Source organism: Elgaria multicarinata, chromosome 14, assembly GCF_023053635.1.
Source record: "Elgaria multicarinata webbii isolate HBS135686 ecotype San Diego chromosome 14, rElgMul1.1.pri, whole genome shotgun sequence".
NCBI lineage: Eukaryota > Metazoa > Chordata > Lepidosauria > Squamata > Anguidae > Elgaria > Elgaria multicarinata.
Genome location: NC_086184.1, coordinates 4,227,891 through 4,251,111, shown reverse-complemented (window position 1 = coordinate 4,251,111; position 23,221 = coordinate 4,227,891). Strand labels below are relative to the sequence as shown.

The following is a 23,221-nucleotide window of genomic DNA, read 5'->3' as shown; positions in this document are numbered from 1 at the left end:
GCCCTCCTCTGAATCCCCTCCAGCTTGTCTACGTCCTTCTTGAATTGTGGAGCCCAGAACTGGACGCAATACTCTAGATGAGGCCTAACCAGGGCCGAATAGAGAGGAACCAGGACCTCACATGATTTGGAAGCTATACTTCTATTAATGCAGCCCAAAATAGCATTTGCCTTTCTTGCAGCCCTATCGCACTGTTGGCTCATATTCAGCCTGCAATCTACAATTCCAAGATCCTTCTCGTTTGTAGTATTGCTGAGCCAAGTATCCCCCATCTTGTAACTGTGCATTTTGTTTCTATTTCCTAAATGTAGAACTTGGGATTTATCCCTATTAAATTTCATTCTGTTGTTTTCAGCCCAGCACTCCAGCCTATCAAGATCCCTTTGAAGTTAGTTTCTGTCTTCCAGGGTATTAGCTATCCTACCCAATTTTTTCTCATTTGCTCTGAAATATTTTGTTCCTTCTTTCCCCACTACAAGACCAGCCGTAGCAACTGCCTACCTAGACAGCAGTCAATAGACTCCCCCCCCCCCAAACAGCTGCTTTCCGTTCCTGGAAGCTTCCAGGTTGTTCTCTGAACTGTGAACACAGCTATTCACCCACCTCGGGAGTACGAATTTGCCCACCTGCACGGAGGCACCAAGCACCGCCATGTAGCCCAGCCCTAATTGACTCACTCTCCTCTGCTCCAATTTAGATAATTGCCACGTACAACGAAACCTCTGTTTAAAGAAAGCACTTTCTGAAAGGAACAGCCGTAGTGCAATAACAAAGCTGTTACCGTGACCCACTCTGGTGCCAAAATAGTCTCCGGAATCCTACGACGGGGGTCGGGGAGCCATTTGCCTCCATGCGGTCGTGCTCACACAACCCGTAGCATCAAATGAGGGCAGACGGCCCGAGCATGCAGCTTCTGGCGCTACAGGGGCAAGTGACTGGGTTCTTACAGAGCCAGCAAGAAATCACTCTCCGATTCCTTCCCTCCTGGGAGGAGCCAAACGCCGGCTATAGCAGCTCTACGTGGGTCCAGCAGGTAAGGCTTTCACCTGGCAACAGGTGCAGGAGGCCACAGCCCTCCTGGGAGCCTCCAAGGCAACATCATAGTTCCACAGAGCTTTCAGGGCAGGGCATGAAGGATGCATAGTGCAGTGAAAGAGGGGAGCCATCCTTCCTTTTCCCTCCCACGAGCACTACAAGGTTCTTCAAGAGAGTATTTAAGGATAACTAATCTATGTTACGCCGTCTTAAGTTTGCGCCCTAGAAATCCAGACGGGGGTTCAAACCTCAGGAAAGGGACACAGCGCACAGTGTTAAGGCACATGAACTGCAGGCAGGCAGGAGGTCCCAGGATCAGCCGTTGGCATCTCCATTCAAAAGAGCAGGTAGTGGCTCTCCCAAGGTTTCACGCAGGAGATTTACCTCACCCTGCCCGGAGATGCTGGGAGTTGGAACCGGGACCGTCTGCCCGCGAAGTGGGGGCCCTGGCAATCAGCTATGGCCCCTTCCATAGCTCAGAGGAAGAGCCCGTATGGATGCCAGTTAGTGTAGACCAGGAGTAGAGAACCCTTTTCGGGCCTGCGGGTACATGAGACATTTTGAGAAATTGCCACAAAATGGCTGCCATGGGAGGCATGGCTATTCTGCCCAAAACACAGAGCACAAGGGAGATGTAGGGTCGGATCTCCAACGCACTAAATAACCCACTTGACGCCAGTTTCCAGCTCCAACAGAAGTCTAGTTCGCAGAAGGCAAACTGTTTTTTACTCTCTCCCTGCCCTCCTGTTCTGCCAGCCATCTCATTCCCCCACCCCTCTCTTTCACTCAGAATCACCACTCATAGACGCAACTCCCTCTGAAAGTCCTTTTGAAAATAAAAACCGGGAGGGGTAGATCACCCTTGATGGAAACCAAGGAAGATGCCCGCGGGCTCCACCTTGCCTACCGCCTGCTGCAGAGACCGCTGGGTTAGATGGGCAAACGGTCTAACCTGGCAGAAAGCACACACACACACACACACACCTGTCCTCTAACACGGCTGCTTCTCTTTGCACCCCGCTGGTGAGCAAGTGGGAAACCTTTGCTACTGGGGCGTACAGTTACAAGGCAGGCAATTGTTTAAATGGAAGGAGAAATAAAGCCCAGGGCTTGGGACGCCTTGCTGTTCCCGCTTGTGCCCGCAAAATGCCTCCCTGCTCCCCCTGCTAGAACCAGGCCTCCCTCTGGCATGCTGCTAATTCCTACCCCCCCCTCCGCCTGCTGGCTCCAAGGCGTCCGCCTTCAGCCGGGCTCCCGTTAAATAGCCCATTAAAGAGAAAAATATTCAGATGTGCATTTCACCCTACTGGCACCCAGCAGCCGCTGACTTTGTTATTTAGCGGGGGAGCTTTGGATGGTGAAAGAACACATTTAGGAGCCTTAGGAAAAATAAAATTTCAATGAAGCATGGCGGCGGCGATGAAGCCTATTTGCGGGGGGAAAGGACGGATTCTTTCCCCGCGCTCGTCTCTCGCTCCGACTTTCTCTCGGGGTACAGCAAATGATATGGCATTTGGATTACTCCGTCTGAATTGAATTTTTAAACTGCCCCCTCGAGAAACGATGCTGAGGAAAGACATTAGCCCGTCAAGCGGCAGGGGAAGAAGGAACAAAATCTGACGGCTAAAAATAAAACGAGCGCTTTAGTGGGAAGAGGAAGGGTGTGTGTGTCAGAGGCTGGTTGTGGATGGAGGAGGGATGGCCACACGAGCTATTGGGCCGTTACCCAGGAGGCTTTGCACTTGCCCATGTCTCGCTCTGCTTCACAACACAGTTGCGCCCCAGGTGAACTGGGAACCCGGCCCCCTGAACCGTTCCTTTCCTCCAGAACCAGATGCAGAAGGTTCTGCCTGAGAAGATTGAGGAGAGACATGAGAGCACTCTTCAAATACTTAAAAGGTTGTCACACAGAGGAGGGCCAGGATCTCTTCTTGATCCTCCCAGAGAGCAGGACACGGAATAACGGGCTCAAGTGACAGGAAGCCAGATTCCGGCTGGACATCAGGAAAAACTTCCTGACAGTTAGAGCAGTACGATAATGGACCCAGTGACCTAGGGAGGTTGTGGGCTCTCCCACACTAGAGGCAGCTGGACAACCATCCGTCAGGGATGCTTTAGGGTGGATTCCTGCATTGAGCAGGGGGTTGGACTCGATGGCCTTATAGGCCCCTTCCATTCCAACTCTACTATTCTATGATTCTATGAAGTAGACACAGCTCCATCGCCAGGTGCAGAACAGCCAGGCTGTGAGAAAGGCCAACTTTAACAGGTGCCCAAAGGGAACCTTCCCGTCCTGCTTTCCCCCTGTGGGAGACTGCAAATGCCTCCTCCTGGCATGAGGAGGGGAGCAGGGGACACAACTGAGGAAGCAGTCACAAAGGAGAACAGATCCCAGGGCAAGGACGCTAGAAACACCCTTTTCGCGTGTGGTTTGCTGCAGGCAGGTGATGATGATGTGGGGAAATATACCGGCCTGTAAAAATGAGGGGCAATCAGAGACTGAGAAAGGGGGCGTCAAACCTTCGATAAGTAATGAAACGGAGTCATAGATGGCCGGTCCAATCTCCCGCTCTCCATCAGTCAAGCTGCCTCACTTTGGTCCTTCAAACCCATCCACCCGACCAACTCCATTTTCCCTTATTGCCACTTGACTCTCGCTTTCTGCCTGGTCTCCCCACCTGGCTTGATAGCCCCTGACCTCCTTCCTCTCTGCTGCCTTGACCATCTTCACTGCATTAGTGACTTAGCTTCTCGGCTTGACACAGTGCCCAGTACCCTTAGTGCCATGTTAAGTGATAAGCCGGTGATTATTTCGTGCAAAGCCACGGAGTTTTTTGTGTGGAAGTGGCAGATGCTGAGAATAAATCCGTGGAAGGGCTTGGAGCGTCTAAAAAGTGAGCGAGGAATCATAGAATCATAGAATAGCAGAGTTGGAAGGGACCTACAAGGCCATGGAGTCCAACCCCCTGTTCAATGCAGGAATCCACCCTAAAGCATCCCTGACTGTCCAGCTGCCTCTTGAAGGCCTTTAGTGTGGGAGAGCCCACAACCTCCCTAGGCCATTGATTCCATTCTCGTACTGCTCTAACAGTCAGGAAGTTTTTCCTGATGTCCAGCTGGAAAACCCCTTACAAAAACGACCCATTTTACTCTTTTACTTTGGCAAACCGCTCCGACCTGAGAGCCAAAAGGGCTTGGTGCAGAACGGGGGACTTCAGTTAGACCAGCGCATGAGCGTTTTAACCACATAACCCAATAACCACATTCGACTTTGATGTAAAAAAAAAAGGGGGGGGTCCTTCTCCAACAGGAATGGCAGATATAAATACGAGAAACCTTAAACATGAATGCTGTGCATGCTTGCAGATGTCAAATTCCCCAACCTGCGCGTGCACGGTGTTGATGCTCTTCCCGGCTGGGGACCCCTGGATTTTTCTCTCTCACTGGGCGTGAGCATTGCTGTCTTCAGACCTTTTCTTTCAGGTCCTCCTCCTAACCTTCTGAATACCGTCTGCAGCTTCCCCCGCCCCGCCTGTACGCCTCTGTGATAAGGATTGTAATATTGTGAGTGCATGTTGCGCTAGAGATTTTTAACTGCGAGTGACATTAAATATTCATTCTCTCTTTCAAATGGCGAGAACCGGGGACTTACAAGAGGCTGGTGAAGGACAGGGAAGCAGCTGAAAAACTAGAGGGGGGGGGCAAGAATGACGTAGTCTGTGCGAGATTCTTCAAGGCGCTGAGTCACTGGACTTGGGGTGGAGGTGGGGGTGGGGTCCCTCCCTGCCTCTGCAAAAGGTGCCCTTTCTGAGTGCCTCCTGGCGGGCTCCCCTTTACTTCCAGGTCAAGGGGGGTCACGTCCTCCCTGGCTCTTACCTCTGGGTTCCTCAGCCTGTTTGGCAAGCTTGCGCAGGGCGGCAGCAAAGCTGGAAGTGGGCGCTGACTGGACTGACAAAGTGCTGTTGGCTGCCGGGCTGCCACCAGGCACAAGGGAGCCATTGAGAGGAGAAGGGGTCAGGGGGCTGACGGTGGCGGTGGTCCGGGTCGCTGTTGAAAGCATTCCTAGAGAAGGTGACTTTGGCTCATGGCTCATGCCTGAAACAATGAAAAGAAGAATCCATGTCACTGGGAGAGAAGGAGTCAGTCACATCACCCCAGAGAGTAAAAACCTGCCCCCTGGAGACACATGCAGAGGGGAACAGCTGGAGGCAGGACCAGGGTGGGGTGGAGGGTGGAGGGACAGCACTCACGGCTACCCCAAATCCCGACGAGGAGGCGGCCTCCAAGCGCTTTTACAAGGGCCAAAGCCTTGCAGCGGGGTGGGGGGGAGTCTAGCCCAAAGAGAGGGAGGATTAGAAACCCCCCATCAGGTGGAAGACAGAAAGCAGGTGTACAGAGGAGGAGGAGGGAAGGGGTGTAATTTGCTCTGCCACGTTCACACCCGTGTGTCATCTAGAGGAGGCATTGTCTCCTACCCTGCCAAGGGGGAAATGGGTTCAATTACGACTGTCATAAAACAGGAGAGGAAGAAGATGAGACGGCTCAAATAAGCGAATGCATTAGCGCTCCTGCCTTTGCTTTCTGACCTGTGTTCCTGGAAGGGAAAAGGGGTCAGAAGAGCACAGAGGGTTCTTCCTCTGGGCTCCAAGTCACAGACACTCTCCCCTCCATCTGCAGGGCCAATTGCATGACGGGGCATCACTCTAACACACACACCACGGACCCCCCTTCCCACCTCCAGGCCACACACCCCTGCTCCCCCAAAATGTGGCACACGCAAACGGATCGCCTATGAAGGAAGGCGGAGCAGAGCACGCGGGGAAGTGGTCCCCCCCCGCAGCAGAAACGGCACTGCGGTCCTGCTCCGCAAAGCTCTCATCCGATGCCGGACCCAGGAATTCACACAGCCACCCACAGAGGGTAAATTCAGGCCGTCAGGAACCATATCGTAGCCCCTGCAAAGCCCCATTCCTCTCTCTAGACAAGCCTTCTCTGACCCCAAACCCTGCAGGTCTACCAGACAGCGCGTGTTGGGATGACAACTCACAGGCTGGCTGGGGATAATGAGAGGTGTAGTCCCAACCCATCTGCAGGGCGTAAGGTTGGCCAAGCCTGATTGTAGGCAGTGGCCCAGGCTCACCCCAACTGGAGGTACAAGGTGGGATGGGGGAAGCCCATTCCAGGTGTGCACATAGAGAGCGGATCTACACAGAGTCATCGGGGCACCCTGAAGCCGCTTGTGTGCGCCTCCAGGGCGCCCCGAAACTCCTAGTGTAGATCCTGATGCTGGCCAGAAGAGGTGGAGGAGGCGGAGGCGGCCCCGCATCGCCCCTTGCGGGGACAGGGCGAAAAGTTTCCGGGCTCTCCAGCCGTGTCCTTGCCGCCGCCGCCCACCTCCACCGTCGTAATTCTGTTCTTCTTTGCCTCCCCCAGCGCCCCCCCCCCCGGCGAAAGAGCTACCCAGGAGGCAAAGAAGAACAGAATTACGACGGTGGAGGTGGGCGGCGGCAACAAGGACGTGGCCGGAGAGCCCGGAAACTTTTCGCCCCGTCCCCGCGAGGGGCGATGCGGGGCCGCCTCCGCCGCATCTTCTGGCCAGCCTCAGGATCTACACTAGGAGTTTCGGGGCGCCCCGACGACTCTGTGTAGATCCGCTCTGATACATGAGTCTGGGAGAGCCACACTTGGTAGGCCAGGCACAGTGCTCTTACCCAGACCCGCAGCCTCCGAATCCAACAAGGAGGAAGCGTGCCCAAGGCAGGCCTGGAGCAACAGGCGAAGTCTCAATGGCTCCCTCCCCAGAGAGGGAATTTCCGCAAGATGGGAGCTTGCAGTCGCTTCCTGGTAGGCCAGGCACAGTGCTCTTACCCAGACCCGCAGCCAGAGATCCTTCTTTGGCTGGTGAGGACGGCTCAGGCACAGGCAGGAAGGGTTCCCCCTTGCCCTTCCAGTCAGATTAGGAAAAGAAGCCAAGAAGAAAAAAACTGCAACCTAAGTGGAAGCTTAAAAAGAGCCGTTTGCAGGATCTCAGCCTGAGGCAAGAGAGTCTTTTTGCCACCCGGTGGGAGTTGCCAGTTGCCAGGAACAATCTGCCTGCACACACAGCCTTGAACCATTTCAGAAAAACACATTCCCAAAGAAACAGGAAAGGGGGGGGGGGAGAAACCTACAGAACAATAAATCAAAGGCTACCAGAGTGTAAGTGTCAGCTCCGTCTCCTGCAAGGAACGGTGTAAAGGAAATCAAAACGCGCACACGGTCCGGGCCTGAGGGCAGCTCATGGTTTCCCCAGCTGTTGCGGAAGGTGGAAGAAAAACTTAAGACTGAACAGGGGCTGGCTTGTGGGTTAATATCTGCAGAGTGAAAAGGATTCGCAGTGTGCGTGCGCGCCCGCCGGCTCAGGTAGCTTCACTGTGTTACCTCCTCGAAACAGGCCCACCTGCCAGGACACCTGGCAAGTTCATACTAAACCTGGCATGCAGGAGGCGGGGCCGTATTGTGGGCGTTCCTTCATCGGGGTGGTGCCACCACTTGCTCTGAAAGGCTGGGAATCACTGTTGGGTGGACTGCCAGAGTCGCTGGGTTATTTGCAAGAGACTTGGTCAGTGAAAAAGGGGCCTGGAAGAAGGTACTTAATGATTAAGAAGGTACTTATTGAAGTACCATCTGTCAGGGATGCTTTCGGGTGGATTCCTGCACTGAGCGGGGGTTGGACTTGATGGCCTTATAGGCCCCTTCCAACTCTACTATTCTATGATTTACCCCCCAGGCTGCTGGTGGAATGTTTTGTGTCCTGGGCTGCTTAGGGAAATTAACTAGAAACTGTAAGTGTGTGTTTCCATTTTGTATATATATATTCAATAAACAAAAAACCTACTGTTTACAAAACAACATTAAGGATGTTTTCAACCAAACACCAAAAAGCAGGGAAATTGGGAGTTAAGGCTCACAAGCCTTAACGTCACATCCTCCTTAAGGAGGCAGAAAGTACCAGTGAAATTCTCATTCTCCCAAAGCAGATAAACCATGAGGACAGGATGGAGAATAGGATATGCAGAGATGACTGTGGGGTTGTGGAAAACTGATGACAAACAACTTAGAGCCACCTACTTCTTCTTTTTTGTTTAGAGCAGCCCTTCCCCAACCTGGTGCCCTCCAAAGGTGTTGGACTACAACTCCCATCATTGCAAGTCAGTATGTCCCATGGTCAGGAATGCTGGGACAGCAGGATGGGGAACGTGGGGCGGCGGCTCCAGGCAAGCCCCCACCTCACTCCACCCCATCCCACTTACCTGCTCCATCGTCGCTGGGCCCGGGCTTGAACTGAGCGCCCTGGTCCACCCGGAAGCAAGGCCGCACCTGCAGCCTTGCTTCTGGGTGGACCTGGGGGGTCGATTCAAGCCCGGGCCAGGCAACGACGGAGCAGGTAAGAACCCCTGGTGGTGGAATGATTTGTGTCCTGGGCCGCTTAGGGAAATTAACTAGAAACTGTAAGTGTGTGTTTCCATTGTGTATATATATGTATGTGTGCAAGCCTACGAATGCATTTAGAGGCTGTTGCACCCCCATATCTCCTCTTCTGGCTGAACACTTGAACCAAGGCAGCCCCTGCTGTGGCATATGGGTCTGCGGTTCCACAGGGACTGCGGACACAGCTGGAAGAGAGGTCTTGCTGGAGGTGAGGGAAGGCTACTGGAGACAGAGAAGAGATAGCAGCAATGGCTGTAACCAAGCAAGATGGATTTTTCAATAGGCCTGAAGTTGCACCGCAGAAGCGCAAAAACGGATCTTTGCCACACGGTCTAGCAGGACGAGCCTCTGCGAATTATTAAAGGGGAAGTTCCTAGCCGTCAAGGTTGCGGTGGACAGTGTGAAGACACGGGCAGTCCTTCCTAGTCCTCTGTTTTCCAAAGAGCTTGGGGAAAGAGAACAACATTATGCCGTCTAAGCTAAGAGAGACACGTTTGCACAAAGTAGGGCCGTCCACGGTGAAGAATTTGGTGGGTTCTTTTTTTTTAAAAAAACGCGCGTGTCCCAGCTATGCCTCTGACGGATGTCAGTCATATCAAGATTTTAAACTCGGAGCTCTCCCGCCACCCCCTGCACGAAAGCGACCCCCGGCTTTTCAACCGCAGCAAGCGATCTGCTGCTGCTATTTTTCAGGCCCAGCAGCTGCTCAGAGGTCATGCGGTCCCTGATCATCTGCAACGGCTGCTCTCGCTGTGGGCCTTCTGCCGGGTGCAGCCAAAGAGGTTGCATTGATCTGGGAGACTGACCCCCTTCTGCCGCGCGACGCAGTGCCAGAGGAATCGGGCTTTGCGGCAGATTATTGAGCGAATCCCCGGAGGTTGCAAGGAGTCAGCAAGAATGAGCAGGTGCCGCATGCACGGAGGCTCAGCTAAAAGGGAGGGTTGGCAGGAAGGCCCTCGGCCTCCGCCCTCTTCGGCCTCTGACCCAAACCCTCTTGGAGCAGAGGAGCAGCAGAAAGGGCCCCCTTGGGACTTCTGGACTCCTGGGAACTATTACACACACCTGCTACTAACGCCTTGAAATCCTCCACCACCACCACCGTTTGCCCTCACTTCAAACTGTCAAAGGTGGTGGGTTGCAGAATCAGGTGGTGGAGAGCATTTTTAGGAAACTGATTGCTCCCTGGGGAGAGACCCCTGCAAGAAGTGTTCAACCTGGAGGCAACCACAGTTGCCTAAGGCACCCCTCTCTGTCTGGTTTGGGTCTTGCCCAACATCCAAAGCTGCCGGTCATCACAGCTCCTTCTTGCTCCCCGCAAACCCTGCCCAGGGCAATTCTGAACACACACACACACACACACACACACACACACACAGGTCTTCCCATCCCCATCTCAGCACTCCCTCCCCTCCACAAGTTAAACTGTGTTTGCTCAGCAATGCCCTCACCTTCTGTGCTCCCCTACGCAGCTCCAGATCCCTAGAGGTGGACGCTCGGAGCCTCCTAGGCAGAGGAGGCCAACACCTCTTTCCTGCCCCCCACCCCACCCCGGCCTCCTCCCTGGCACGGTTCTGCAGGCAAACCGTCCCCTTGCCTGCTCTCCACCTCACCACCCCTGAATGTCAACGCCGCAGGCTCCCGCCTTTGAAAGCGGTGCTGCTGATGTCGGGTCACTTAAAATAGAATTTCAAATGAGCAGCTTCATTAGCGCGGCTAAAATTAGCATCACTCTTCAGCTCGTGTTGCAGGGCGAGGGGTGGGGGTGGGGGTGGGCAGCCCCCTAGCATGGGGCTGAGGCGGGAAGGCAGCCAGGCAGAGAGTGGGGCAGGTGGGCGAAGGGACTCACGCGCTGCCCCTGAAGTCTCGCCTTCCAAAGCAAACAGAGCAAACGGGTTTTCCCAACCTGGAACCCTCCAGATGCAGCAGCTCCCCTAATGCTCCGTCAGCATGGCCTTTTGACAGCTGGGGATTCTGGGGGTTGCAGTCGCAACACGTCTGAAGGGTTGCAGGTTGGGAAATGCTACCGTACGACAACGAGGGGGGAAAGACATACATCACCCACGCACCATGCAGGTAAGTAGGTCACCATTTAGATGATAAAATGGTCCTGAGAACGTGAAAAATCCATAGCGGACAACCATCCACGTGCCGCCACCCATCCTGCTGCAGGCCGAAGACTTTCCAGCTGAGCAAATGTGACACGTCACCCTGGCTGCCGCACAGGTAGGCTTCTCCCCACCCAGAGAGTGGACACACAACCACAAGAACATATTCTAACCCACAGGAACAGCCCTTCCCCCAACAGCCACACCTGGGCAGGTGCTCTTTTTCAAGCGTTTCGCCAGGATGCAGCCATCCTACAACCAGGGCAGGTCTTTCAAAAGACCAAGTGGGCACGCGAACCTGGAGAGGGAAGACGTTCACTTCATGGCATCCCACGCTGCTTGAAAAATGAGCCCGTGAAGAGCCCCCACAGAAACCCTCTGGGTACAAAGCCCTGAATATTTCTCTCCTTCCATAATGCGGGGGGCCGAGTACGTAGGAACGCCACATTTAAGCCTCTCTGCAGACGGACCAACGTGCCTCTTCTCTGTGTTTCCAGGTAGCAAAGCCAAACTCCTCTGCCTTCCATAGCTCTGGAGGGAAAAGGCCCGGCCACTCTGTAAAGAGAGCCAGCACGGCAGCCCAGCGGAGAGACCATTAGTCGGGGATGTGGATGAGTGCGCCGCTGTGAAAGGAGCAATCCAATTCCACCAAGGGCGCACCGTTGTTGTTGTTTTTTAATCACATGGACAAACTCGGGGCAAGCAAGTCCTCGGACGCAGGGGTGTTTTGATTTCAGATGCAAGGGCTGGCTGCAGAAAGCCACTGGATGCTGGGAAAACTGGGGCAGCAATGGGCCAGGCTTGGCTCTGCAGAAACAGATGCTGTGCATCTGGAAGGGACTTGCTGAGAAAACGCCATGCGACCAGGCCTGTCAACAGCCAAGGAAGCTCTGACCCTGCCCTCCGGGGTTGATTAAACTCCGCTGCCAGCCGCTGTCACGCCTGCTGCTCCCACCACGAGCCCGGAAGGCCCTGGACTTGGCCTGTCCCTTCTGCCCTCATTATACAAGCATTTATTCAGCCGGGCACTCTTGACCTCTGACTGTGCTCCTGTCTACACGAGCGGCTCGTGGAAATTAATTCCACAAGCAGCAGCTGGGAATAAAAGCTACACAAGGAGAACGGGGACAGAGGGAGGGCTGGATGGAGGCGCTGGGAGTGGGCGGCTCTCTCGCCCCATTGCCGGACGAGGAAAACCAGGAGCCCACCTGGAAACAGACTGGGTTCCTACAGCATGGAGGAATCTCTTCTGTCCCCAAAGCAGACTGTTGCATAAGACAGGTTCCACTCCCACTCTCTGTGAACGCAAGCTTTTCAACAGGGCTTTGGCTGCAACCCCTTTTTAATATTCAAAGCCTATAAAAATATAGCCAACCGTGCCCTGGAGCATGTGCAGAGTTTCCTCCCACACTCCTCTAACCACAAGAAACCAGACTCTCTCCCAGGGCAAAGGATAAAACTTTCACAGACCCCTCTTCTCCGGCACGTGCCTCTCTCCAGCTGGATCTCAGCTCGGGGCACTGAGGTCAGCAACAGAGTCTTTTTACGAGCAGGTCCTGGATTCAAATTCAAGTGGTTGGTCTGTCACCTTGCAGGAGCACGGGCGAGCCTCCGCACCCAAGGCTCCTTCAAACGCAAGGTGTTTTATCCATGCTGGAAGGAAACAACAACCGCTCCCCTTGACAGATGAGAGACCTGCATGCCTCTCTGGCCATGTGCTGGGAAGCCAGGGAGGTGCCCTGTTCTCCCTGTGTGAAAGAGGGAATGGGTTGCTACTGCCTGTGTGACCCGTGATGCACTGCCAATGTAGGGTTCTTGTCCTGCCCCGTCATTTCCAGCGTTGTGCAAAAGTGCCAGAATGCAAATTGAATTTCCTTTGCAGGGGGCGTTGATGGCAGCGATTCCTGTATTCCCAGCTTGCTGGCACATCAGTCCATGCAGTGCCGGCTCCAGGATTTGGAGGGCTCTTGGGCAAAACGTCCTCAGTGCCCCACACACCTCACTTCCTCCTGCTCTTCCGTATCATCGCTGCTACTTGCTTGCGTGCCAGGCAGAGAGCCGGGAAGCAAGTGTGCAGGTGTGCTTACCGCTCCTCCTCCTGCTCCTCCCCATCTGTGCCAGGTGGCGAGAGGCAGGTGGTGACGGCGAAGAGGAGGAGCGGGTCCAGGGCCCCCCTGCTCAAGTGCAGCCCCTGAACAGAGGCCCAACCCGGCCTACCCTACCGGAGTCCACAGGTGCTTCGATCGCGAGGCTGCCGTTTGCCGGTTTAGCCTGGTCCCGTTTCCCGACGCCATCTTTAAAAGGGGGTTGAACTCCTGAGAGCGCACGCGCGCACGTGCAGCCCTTTCTCACAAAACCCTAAGGAGCCCAAGCGCAACATTTGCTTCCCGGCTCCTTTCCAGCCTTCCCACGCAGAGCTCTGGGACAAAACGTTTTGACGACGACATACATATCCCCGGAACGCGCCTATAAAAAGCCAGCTTCTATTCCATTAAACATGGTATCCGTGTCCCTCCCCCTGTCCCTCTCTCCCCCCCCCATGCCCAATAAACGGCTCAAGAAGCATTACTTATCAGCACTCTGCCTGCCTCCTGCAGATTCCATAATTACCACTGCCTTTCATCTCTAGTTCTTCGCAGGCACCAGGCTCTGGGCCTGCTACTTTGGTGCTCTGTAATTACCAGTTAATAGCTCCGATGAATTTTCTGTGGGTCCCTGTTGAAGCGCCAAATCCAGGCCTCTTTCTCCCTCGACAGCCCCCTTTGGGATAATTATACCTCGGAAAGCAGCGCTCAGCAGGAAACACGCACACCCCGTTCAGCTGCAGGCCCGAATCACCCCTCCTCGGTAATTTTTCATTACTGGAGAAAGAAATGTTTGTGAACAAATATGGGACACCCCTGAGCCACGGGCACCCGGGGTCTCTCATGCCAGCAAAGAAGACGAGACTCTGTCATTCACTGGAAACACGCCTACCTTGGGGGGATGCTGAGCCGTTTCAAACACACACCCCTGGCAGCCCTCTTTGCATGCTCATGCACAGGCGGCGATGCGCTAGCCCACGCAGAGAACAGCACATGATGCGCGGTTGACCCACGTGGCCTGAGACACCTCATGATTCGCTCGTTCTCTTCACCGCTGCCAGCTTTTTCGCCCCAGCCTGGGTGCTGAGCAGCCGATCCCCCAGAGCGGTCAGCCCAAGCAGAAAAACCAGAAAACAAAGTGAAGGATGGAACCTCTTTCTGCCAAAGACCGCAGTACAAATTGGAAGTGTATAGGAAAAAGGGAACTGGTAGCACTTTTTCAGAGGCTGTTTACACAGCCGTGGGCACCGTAATAGTCAAATTTAAAAGAGTTTTAGAATGTGCGCTGCTTGGAGGAATGGATTTATCCCCACCCCCTGGAATTTTCTGTCGCTGACTCTGAGGTCCCTCTGGTGTACAAGATGCTGTGGATATCAGAAAGGGACAAAACATATCCCACAAGGCAATGCTCCTGTCCTCTTCTGCCCAACGAGCAGAATTTTCCTTCAAAAGAGGGAGCTCCCTATTTCGGCCTTGTTTGCAACATTTCAGATTTCTTGTTCCCCTTGGGAATCCTCTGGCTGGAGCAGCCACTGCCGAATCCTCGACAAAGAGGGCAAAAGGTGGCACAAATTCGCCTAAAATTTGCAGACGCTAATTTATACGTCTAGATGTGAATTTAGAAATTATTGTTGTAATATAAATGGAAACACGCTACCGCTGTACGCCCACTGTAGGGTGGAAGACTATAGCCAGGTGACCTGCACGCCCACCTGTTTGGTCTGCTACCAGAGTCCAGTTCTTATGGCCCAAACTGGAATTGGACAGGACACTTGTCCCATAGAGTATTGTCCTCTCTAAAAAAGGGCACATGGCCTTCCGACTTCAGATCCTGGTAACTCCAGGTCTCATAGGTTGGGAATCCCTTCCTCGGATCATCGCTCAAATGGATTGCCAATGCATGCAGTTCCCACCCTTCTGCTCCAAGTGAAAGGTCTCTGGAACAGCTCCCTTACCGTCAGAACACAAGCGCCTCTGCTCACAGCAGGCTTAAGACACATCCACCTAAGACCACATCACATCACGTTCACGCTGCATCCTCCAACAATCCTGATTTAACAGAGCTAGAAGCCGTTCTGGCTGATCAGTCCCAACCCATATTCAACTGAAAGACTGAAAGAACTGGGCATGTTTAGCCTGGAGAAGAGGAGATCGAGGGGAGACATGATAGCACTCTTCAAATACTTAAAAGTTTGTCACACAGAGGAGGGCCAGGATCTCTTCTCGATCCTCCCAGAGTGCAGGACATGGAATAACAGGCTCAAGTTAAAGGAAGCCAGATTCCAGCTGGACATCAGGAAAAACTACCTGACTGTTAGAGCAGTACAACAATGGAATCAGTTACCTAGGGAGGTGGTGGGCTCTCCCACACTAGAGGCCTTCAAGAGGCAGCTGGACAACCATTTGTCAGGCATGCTTTAGGGTGGATTCCTGCATTGAGCAGGAGGTTGGACTTGATGGCCTTGTAGGCCCCTTCCAACTCTGCTATTCTATGATTCTATGATTCTATGATTCATCTTTAAGCATGAGGTTTCAAAGCCATCTCTCGAGCAATTTGCTGCCTGAAATTCTCAACTTTTCTCATGCCACGTGCTGTTATACTGCTGCTACGTTCCTCCCCAGAACCAGCTGCATCAAACAAAGCACCCACCCACGAAAAGCCACCCACCCACACAAACTAGGATTCGCTGTTTTTTGTTTTGTTTTCTGATGATCGAGCAAAAACCTTCCTCTCCCCTGGAGATCTAGAAGAAGCTAGAAGAAGTTACAGTTAAGCTGTATCTATCCTAGAGGTCTTCCAGCTGCAGAAATTGTTCTGGCATTCTGAGTGCTGCTCTGATGTGTAAGAATTTTTGCGAACCGCCCAGAGAGCTTCGGCTATTGGGCGGTATAAAAATGTAAAAAATAAATAAATAAATAAATAAGAAGACACGTGTTCCAAGAAGCCCATGGAAGGGAGAGAGTAAAAGAGGACAAAGATTCAGAAAAAGAATGTAACAGGTGAGCACTTGGAAGACTGGAATGGGTCAGACCCAGGCAACAGCATTTGGGATATGGCTTCCTATGAAAAATCTTGTAGTTTCCATGCAGGTTCTAGTTTGCCTTAAAAAAAAAGGCATAAGCTACTAAGGCTAAAAATAAAGCAGCAATTTCTGCCAAAAGTACAGGTATCAGCAGAGTGGTCAGCAGGTAGAATGCCTGTGCTCAGCATCCATTCCAGACTCTTTCATTTATCCCTTTCCCATTTACCTGTCAGCCTTCTCCTGCCCTGGCTCCCAAAGCCTCCCCGCCCACCCCCAGGTCTTGTTCCATGAGGGGCACCCTTACTGGGTGGGTGGGGAGGCTTTTTGACGGAGCATTAAAGAAACAAAACATGCACAAGAATATGCTGAGAAATCTCTGTATTTTACAAGAAAACTCACGGAAAGTGTCTAATTTATCCCTCTAGGAGGATGCAATGTAGCTCTTTGCTAGATTTCTTTCCTTTCAATGCACCCTTTGACTTTGTTTTTCAAACAAAGTTCCTCTTAATCAAGGCCCAGAGAAGTCCGCTGTGTAGGGCAGCAGTGGAAAATCATAACTCACAAAGGTCCCAAACATGTGTGACATCTGTGGACGACTCAGCCATCTTCCCTTGCAGATAAACACTTTTATTTCGTAGCACAGCTGAGCTGTCAGCTTACAAAATAGATACTTGTGCGCACGGGTGTCCAGGTGCAGAGCCCTGTGTGCCAATTCCCCCTTGGGAAACGAAGGCTGCAATCCCATATCCACTTAGGAGAGAGTAAGCCCCAATGAAATCAACAGGATTGACTTCTGAGTAGACACACAGAGGATTGCGCCATAAGCCTCCAAGCCAAGAGTGATGATAGCAACAGCTTCATTTCAACTAACTTCATTCCAGAGGTCATCCCATGAAACTGATTGGTGGGAGATCCAGGACAAATAAAAGGAAGGATGTCTTCACATAGCGCATAGTTAAATTATGGAACTCACCAACAACAACCTGGATGGCTTTAAAAAGGGGTTGGATAAATTCCTGGAGGCGAAGGCCATCAATAGCTACTAGTCCTGATGGGTGTGTGCTATCTCCAGTATTTGAGGCAGTAAGCCTGTGTGCACCAGTTGCTGGGGAACATGGGCGGGAGGGTGCTGTTGCACCATGTCCTACTTGTTCATCCCTGGTCGACGGCTGTGTGAACAGAGTGCTGGACTAGATGGACCCTTGGTCTGATCCAGCATGGCACTTATGTCCTTACTTGCATTAGGCCAGTAACCTCACACTTTGTTCTCATAGGCAGACACCGCATCCTTGATGAAGAATTTGGTGTAACGCCAAAGCTGGCAAGTTTTGCTTGCTCTCTCGTTCCCTGGGGGCGTCAGCAGCAGCAGCAGCAACACATCCCTGTCCTTCCTGTCAGTCAGCCCCAGACCAGCTTGGCAGGAGACCTTCTCCTTCTGTTCCCCATCTGATTCTTTCTGCTGTTGGCCTGGCCCTGCCCCCTAGGAACAGAAACGCTTTGCCCTGCAACGTTATCTCAGACAAGAATAGCACTTAACTGCTTGAAGCTCCGGGGTGCCTTGCTTCAGCCTTCCTTCCTTCCTCCCCGCTCCAACCGGGCATGCACGAGCTCAGCTATCTGCCAGGGAGACACCCACCTCCAAAAAGGCTGTGTGGTGAGAGCGCTCTGCGGGCTAATTGAATCATGCCCATTCAATTAAGCCACCCAGGAAGAATGCATAGAGATCCGCTTTGGCTTGGGAGATGGGAGTCAGGCAATGCTTTTAGAGAGCGTGTGCGTGTCTGTGTGTGCGAGTGCAAGTGTGCATTTAGAGAAGTACAGGTTTACAGCTAGAATCCCAGGCAGTGGCTAATTCTGAGAGAGAGAGAGAGAGAGAGAGAGAGAGAGAGAGAGAGACTATCTGGAAACCACACTGGGCTCATCTACACCAAGCAGGATATTCCACTATGAAAGTGGTATGAAAGTGGTATATAACAGGCAGGAGCCACACGACTGCTTTATAGCGGTACATCTAGGGGTGAGCATATTACCCCAACCTCAAAATCACTCCACCGGCTGCCAATTAGTTTCCAGGCAAAGTACAAAGTGTTGGTCATTACCTTTAAAGCCCTACATGGTTTGGGTCCAGGTTACCTGCGGGATCGCCTTTTCCCATACTGTCCGCCCCGCACACGCAGGTCCTCGGGGAGAGCTTACTTCAGACAGCCAAAACTAGGCTGACATCAGTTTCCCAGAGGACCTTTTCTGGGTAACAGATGTCAACCAAGATGATCAGGGGTCTGGAAACAAAGCCCTATGAAGAGAGACTGGAAGAACTGGGCATGTTTAGCCTGGAGAAGAGAAGATGGAGAGGAGACATGATAGCACTCTTCAAATACTTAAAAGGTTGTCACACAGAGGAGGGCCAGGATCTCTTCTCGATCCTCCCAGAGTGCAGGACACGGAATAACGGGCTCAAGTTACAGGAAGCCAGATTCCAGCTGGACATCAGCTGTTGACCAGGGACTAACAAAGCAGGACCTGGTGCAACAGCACCCTCCCACCCAGGTTCCCCAGCAACTGGTGCACACAGGCTCATTGCTTCTGATACTGGTGGTAGCACATAGCCATCAGGGCTAGTAGCCATGGATAGCCTTCTCTTCCATGAATTTATCCAGCTCCCTTTTAAAGCCATCCGAATTGGTGGCCGTCACTACATCTTGTGGTAGTGAGTTCCACAAGACGTGTTGATGGCTCTGGGCTTTAGGAGTGATTTCCTAAATATTTCGGCAGCGCTTTCTACTGCTCCTTGCTTAGGAACGTCAGAAGCTGCCTCATGCGCAGTCAGACCCTTGGTCTATCTAGCCCAGTATTGACTGACAGCAGAGGCTCTCCGGGGTTTCAGGCGGGGGCAAATACCCAGCCCTACCTGGAGATTCTGGGGATTGAATCTGGGACCTTTCCATGCAGAGCGTGCGCTCTACCACTGGAACTACTGCAAGGTGATATGGGGTAGTATCAAAACACTAGTTTACCTACACTGATATTTCAATACACACAATACAGAGCAGGAATTGCTCAGAACTAAATTTGATGTAGGAGCAAACTCTTGGGTGTACCTTCAGACACCATGGCCCCTGCTAGAATATAAGGTATAGCCCCCTTGGACTCAGAGCACAAGAGATACATATTATACCTCTTTAATGGTACTTGGTAAAGAGAAAAAGAGAAAAAAACAACCTTCTGAGTTACACAGGACTCTTCATCAACAGGAATGGAAAAAATAAACACATGAGAAGTTCTACAAATTCCAATCAGCAAAGCAATGCTTTTATAGAATCTGAAATCACCAGAACTGAAGAAGCCAGAAGGTCCCATCCAACCACCTTCCCCAAGGCAAGATTCCCTAAAATCAGCCCCAAACAGGCCATACCCAATGCTCTTCGTCACAGGGTATTCTAAGCAGAGAGCTGGGGGTGGGGGAACAAGGCACCCTGCTTCAAAAAAGCAGGTAGCTCGTGGGGTCAGTTAAAAAGCACATGCAGTAAGAAAGTCATCAGAGGCTGGCGTGACAGGAGGCGTCTTTATTTTCCACCCTGTCTTTCTTCCTGGAGACCTGGAAGTCACTCCTGAATATCTGGTTACAGTCTAGGAAGGAGGCTTTGACCCAGACTGCCCCCAGCCATCTGCGAGGGCCGTAAGACGCAGCAGGCAAAACCTTCCCTTGAGAATCCCGGATGCTTCTGCAGGTCACACCTGCTCAAAAGGCAGCTGCAGGTGGCTGGACAGAGGGCAGCCTTCCGAAACAGCGAGGGAACCAGCCACGGATAACTCAGCCAGGCTGTTTTTTCACTTTTGATAGGCCTGCACAACCCACGACCAAGTAACCAAGTCTTCCTCAATATCTTTGTGACCTCGGGACCCCCGATCTAAAGTTACTCTACCTTTGACCTCAACCTCTTGCTCAAATCCAGAACCGCCCAGCAGAACATACAGAGATCCTCATGGGCGATCCCCGTGTGCAGCCTACTTTGGAGCGCAAAAATCTTTGAGGCACATTCCTGCCTTGCCGTTCACATTAGAATAGGACGGGACATCTCAGAACAGCTCATCCTAAAACCACGCACAGGGAACTCAGCATCTTCTTTCCAAATCAAGTTGGGGCGAGTGGGTGGTTCCCCACTTATCCAATGGGGATTAGGAGTGTGTGCTGGGCCTGGTAGCGCTGAATCTACCTAGATGCACCTGGCAAGGAAGTTTCCACCTGCCTCGAGTTCCTAGGCCTCTATGGAACTCCTCCCCTTCCTTTGTGTCGTGTTTCTGTGGTGTTGATGGTGGCTTCTGGCTAGGCAATGAGGTTCCAGCCACCTTGCAATGGTTTGCTACTGGCCTGAAAGCTCAGTTCTAAGGTCTTGCAAAAGTCACTTGTTAAGACCTTAGAGCTGAGCTATCCAACAGCCCCAAACGGTTTGGGGCCAGGTTATTTGAAGGAACGCCTCCTCCCATATGTACCTGCCCGGACCTTAAGATCATCCTCAGGGGTCCTTCTCCATGAGCCCCTGCCAAAGGAAGTGAGGCAGGTGGCTACTAGGAGGAGGGCCTTCTCCGCTGTGGCACCCCAGCTCTGGAATGAGCTCCCCAGAGAGGTCCACCTGGCGCCTACGCTGTACTCCTTTCGTCGCCAGCTGAAGACCTTTTTATTCACTCAGTATTTTAACACTTAATTTTAACTTAAATTTAAATTTTACTGTTCTAACTCTGTATTTTAATCTTATATCCATTTTGCTGCGTGGTTTTTATCCTGGTTGTGCTTTTTATACTGTATTTTGTATTTGTGCTTTTAACCTGTTGGTTGTTTTACTACGGTTTTAATTTTTTGTGAACCGCCCAGAGAGCTTCGGCGATTGGGTTGTACAAAAATGTAATAAATAAATAAATAAATAAATAAATATGTAAGCACAGTTATCCTAATCCACTTCTAAAATGACCTGAGAAGCCTAAAGAGGAGCCCAGCTGCTACTCAGACCATTCCAAGCCTGTAAGGTCGCATCCCTGGGGATGTGCTTTGACCAGAGATCATCTAACCTGTGCTGCTCCAGCATGACTCCAATTCTCCAGCCATCCTCGTCAGTCTACGCCCCGCCAGCCCTGTGGGGCCAGCCCTGTGGCTTCATCTGCACTCGGGAGGGCCCCCCCAGAGACCCCCCTCGCCCCCCTCGGAAGAGTCAATTAATTTCCACCCCCACGCCTGCCCTTTGTTTTTTGGCTCCGCAGATGCAGCGTCCTCATTAAACTGCCCGCAACCGACATGCAAACAGATGCATTTCCAGGAAAACCACAGCCCGCCCTCAGCCTTTCTATTGTAATACGCGCAGCCAAACACACAGAGACACGGTGACTTTCCGTACTGGGCTGGGCTCTTTGTTCTAGCAGGGGCTGCTCAGCTCGCCTGAGGAAAGCACACCTCTCCGCTTGCTACATCGAAAACATTTTCAGAGCTGCTGGGACCGGGCCGAGACTCCTGAACCAAATCTCACAGGCTTCCTTCGCTCTCTCGACCGAGACAGCTCCACTCCACACAGCCTCTCGCATCCGATGAAAACTCAAGTTCCCCACCCTCCCACCCGGCCATGTAGGCTTTTCACCAAACTGAAAACGAAAAATGACACAGGCAACCTTGCCGAAATGCAAGGGAGACGCGGCAAAGGGGTGCTCCTTTCTCGCCAGCCCACGTGAGCCTGTTCCTCTCCTGCCGCACCTGCTCCGCCCGGGGCCTGGACTTCAGCCAGACCCTAAAACCTGTTTTCGGTACCTGGTAGAGTCCGGCCATGGAAGGGATCATCGGGGCGGGTGCAGGGTGCTTCCCTCTCTAGATTTCAGGTGGGAAAGAAACGAACCACGCTGCCTGTACTGAAAGCCCTCCAGCACGGCACGGGATCAAGCCCTCCTCCCGGGCGTGTTTGTGGAGGAGACGGCTTGTTTTGCAAAGTGAAGAGGAAGTGTCTGGTCTCCCAAAGGTGGGGTGGGTGGGGGAGCGGGGGAAGGTGACAATCTAGCAAATCCGGGGGGGGGGGGGAACTCCCGTCAAACTCACCTTTCGAAAGGCAAGAAACAACTCAGAGCCTCCTCCTCCTCCGCCAAGCATCGGATCACACACACACACACACCCCGGGCCTTGGGCGCTCACCTCTCGCACTTGCCACTCTGGGAGAGACAGCCAGCACAGCAGGGGCGGGACTTCCTCCCCATGTCCTCTGCCAAAAACCACCTGCTGATGCAGCAAGACACACCCCGGGTGCCAGATGATTTCACCTCTCCCACCCACTCCTGTTCTTTCCTGTACCGACAGCCCTGGAAAGAAAGAACTGACGCTCCTTTCCAGCAATTAGACTGGTTCTCTCTCTCTCAACCCCCCCCCCCCACCGCTTTTTCTTTTCCTGGCAGACTTCCTGGGACTTGAAGGGCTGCACAGCAGGCAGAAACCCAACAGATGAAGCTTTCCACAGTGTGAAGGCCCAGGGTTCGGGGACGCAGCTTCCGCCTGCCCAGAAGTGGCGGTGACCTTGGTCACCTTGCCATTTTGCTGAATCTCCACACAGCGCTCAGCATGGCCTCTCCAAGACAGACAGCCTGTCTCCCGGAATGCAACGCTGCAGTTCGGGCACGGCTGAAGTAACACAAATACGAATGCGGGGAGCTGCCATCTACCAGGCCTAGCTCAGTAGGCAGAGAACCTTTTTCCTATCGCCTGCTAGTTCGTCCTGTTTTTAAACAAACAAACAAACTTGGAGATGTCTGGGCAATGGAGCCTCAGGCCTGCTGCACCAAAGCACAGAGCTCTGGTCCCTCCCTGGGAAACTATCCTTCATGACCCCTGTAGGTCTATGTTGGCTTATGCCCTGAAAGGAAGATTACCTTTTGCAGTTTCATGGGTGCTCCTTTCCCAGAGAGCTTTGAACCTTTCAGGCTTCAAGATTTGGGCCGGCCAAGGCGTTTATTGAGTGAAGTACTACATTTAGAAACCAAAATTATGGCAACCAGCTTGATTGATAACTGGCAAATAGAGGGAGAAAACGTGGAGGCAGTGACAGACTTTGTATTTCTGGGCGCAAAGATTACTGCAGACGCTGACTGCAGCCAGGAAATCAGAAGACGTTTACTTCTTGGGAGGAGAGCAATGACAAATCTTGATACAATAGTTAAGAGCAGAGACACCACACGGACAACAAAGGTCCGCATAGTGAAAGCAATGGTATTTCCCGTAGTAACCTATGGCTGCGAGAGCTGGACCATAAGGAAAGCTGAGCGAAGGAAGAGAGATGCTTTTGAACTGTGGTGTTGGAGGAAAATGCTGAGAGTGCCGTGGACTGCAAGAAGATCCAACCAGTCCATACTCCAGGAAATAAAGCCAGACTGCTCACTTGAGGGAATGGTATTAAAGGCAAAACGGAAGTACTTTGGCCACATAATGAGAAGACAGGACACCCTGGAGAAGAGGCTGATGCTAGGGAAAGTGGAAGGCAAA

The 23,221-nt window shown here is 52.5% G+C and overlaps 1 protein-coding gene across 2 annotated transcripts in view; it reads right to left on the bottom strand.

Annotated features, from left to right (window-relative positions):
• GSE1 (Gse1 coiled-coil protein) overlaps positions 1–23,221 on the bottom strand; it is a 402,911-nt gene that overhangs the window by 46,513 nt on the left and 333,177 nt on the right. For both annotated transcript variants that reach the window (XM_063141042.1, XM_063141043.1), the window contains exon 3: positions 4,912–5,130. In XM_063141042.1, the coding sequence (XP_062997112.1) occupies positions 4,912–5,130 (219 nt within the window). The remainder of the gene's footprint in view (positions 1–4,911; positions 5,131–23,221) is intronic.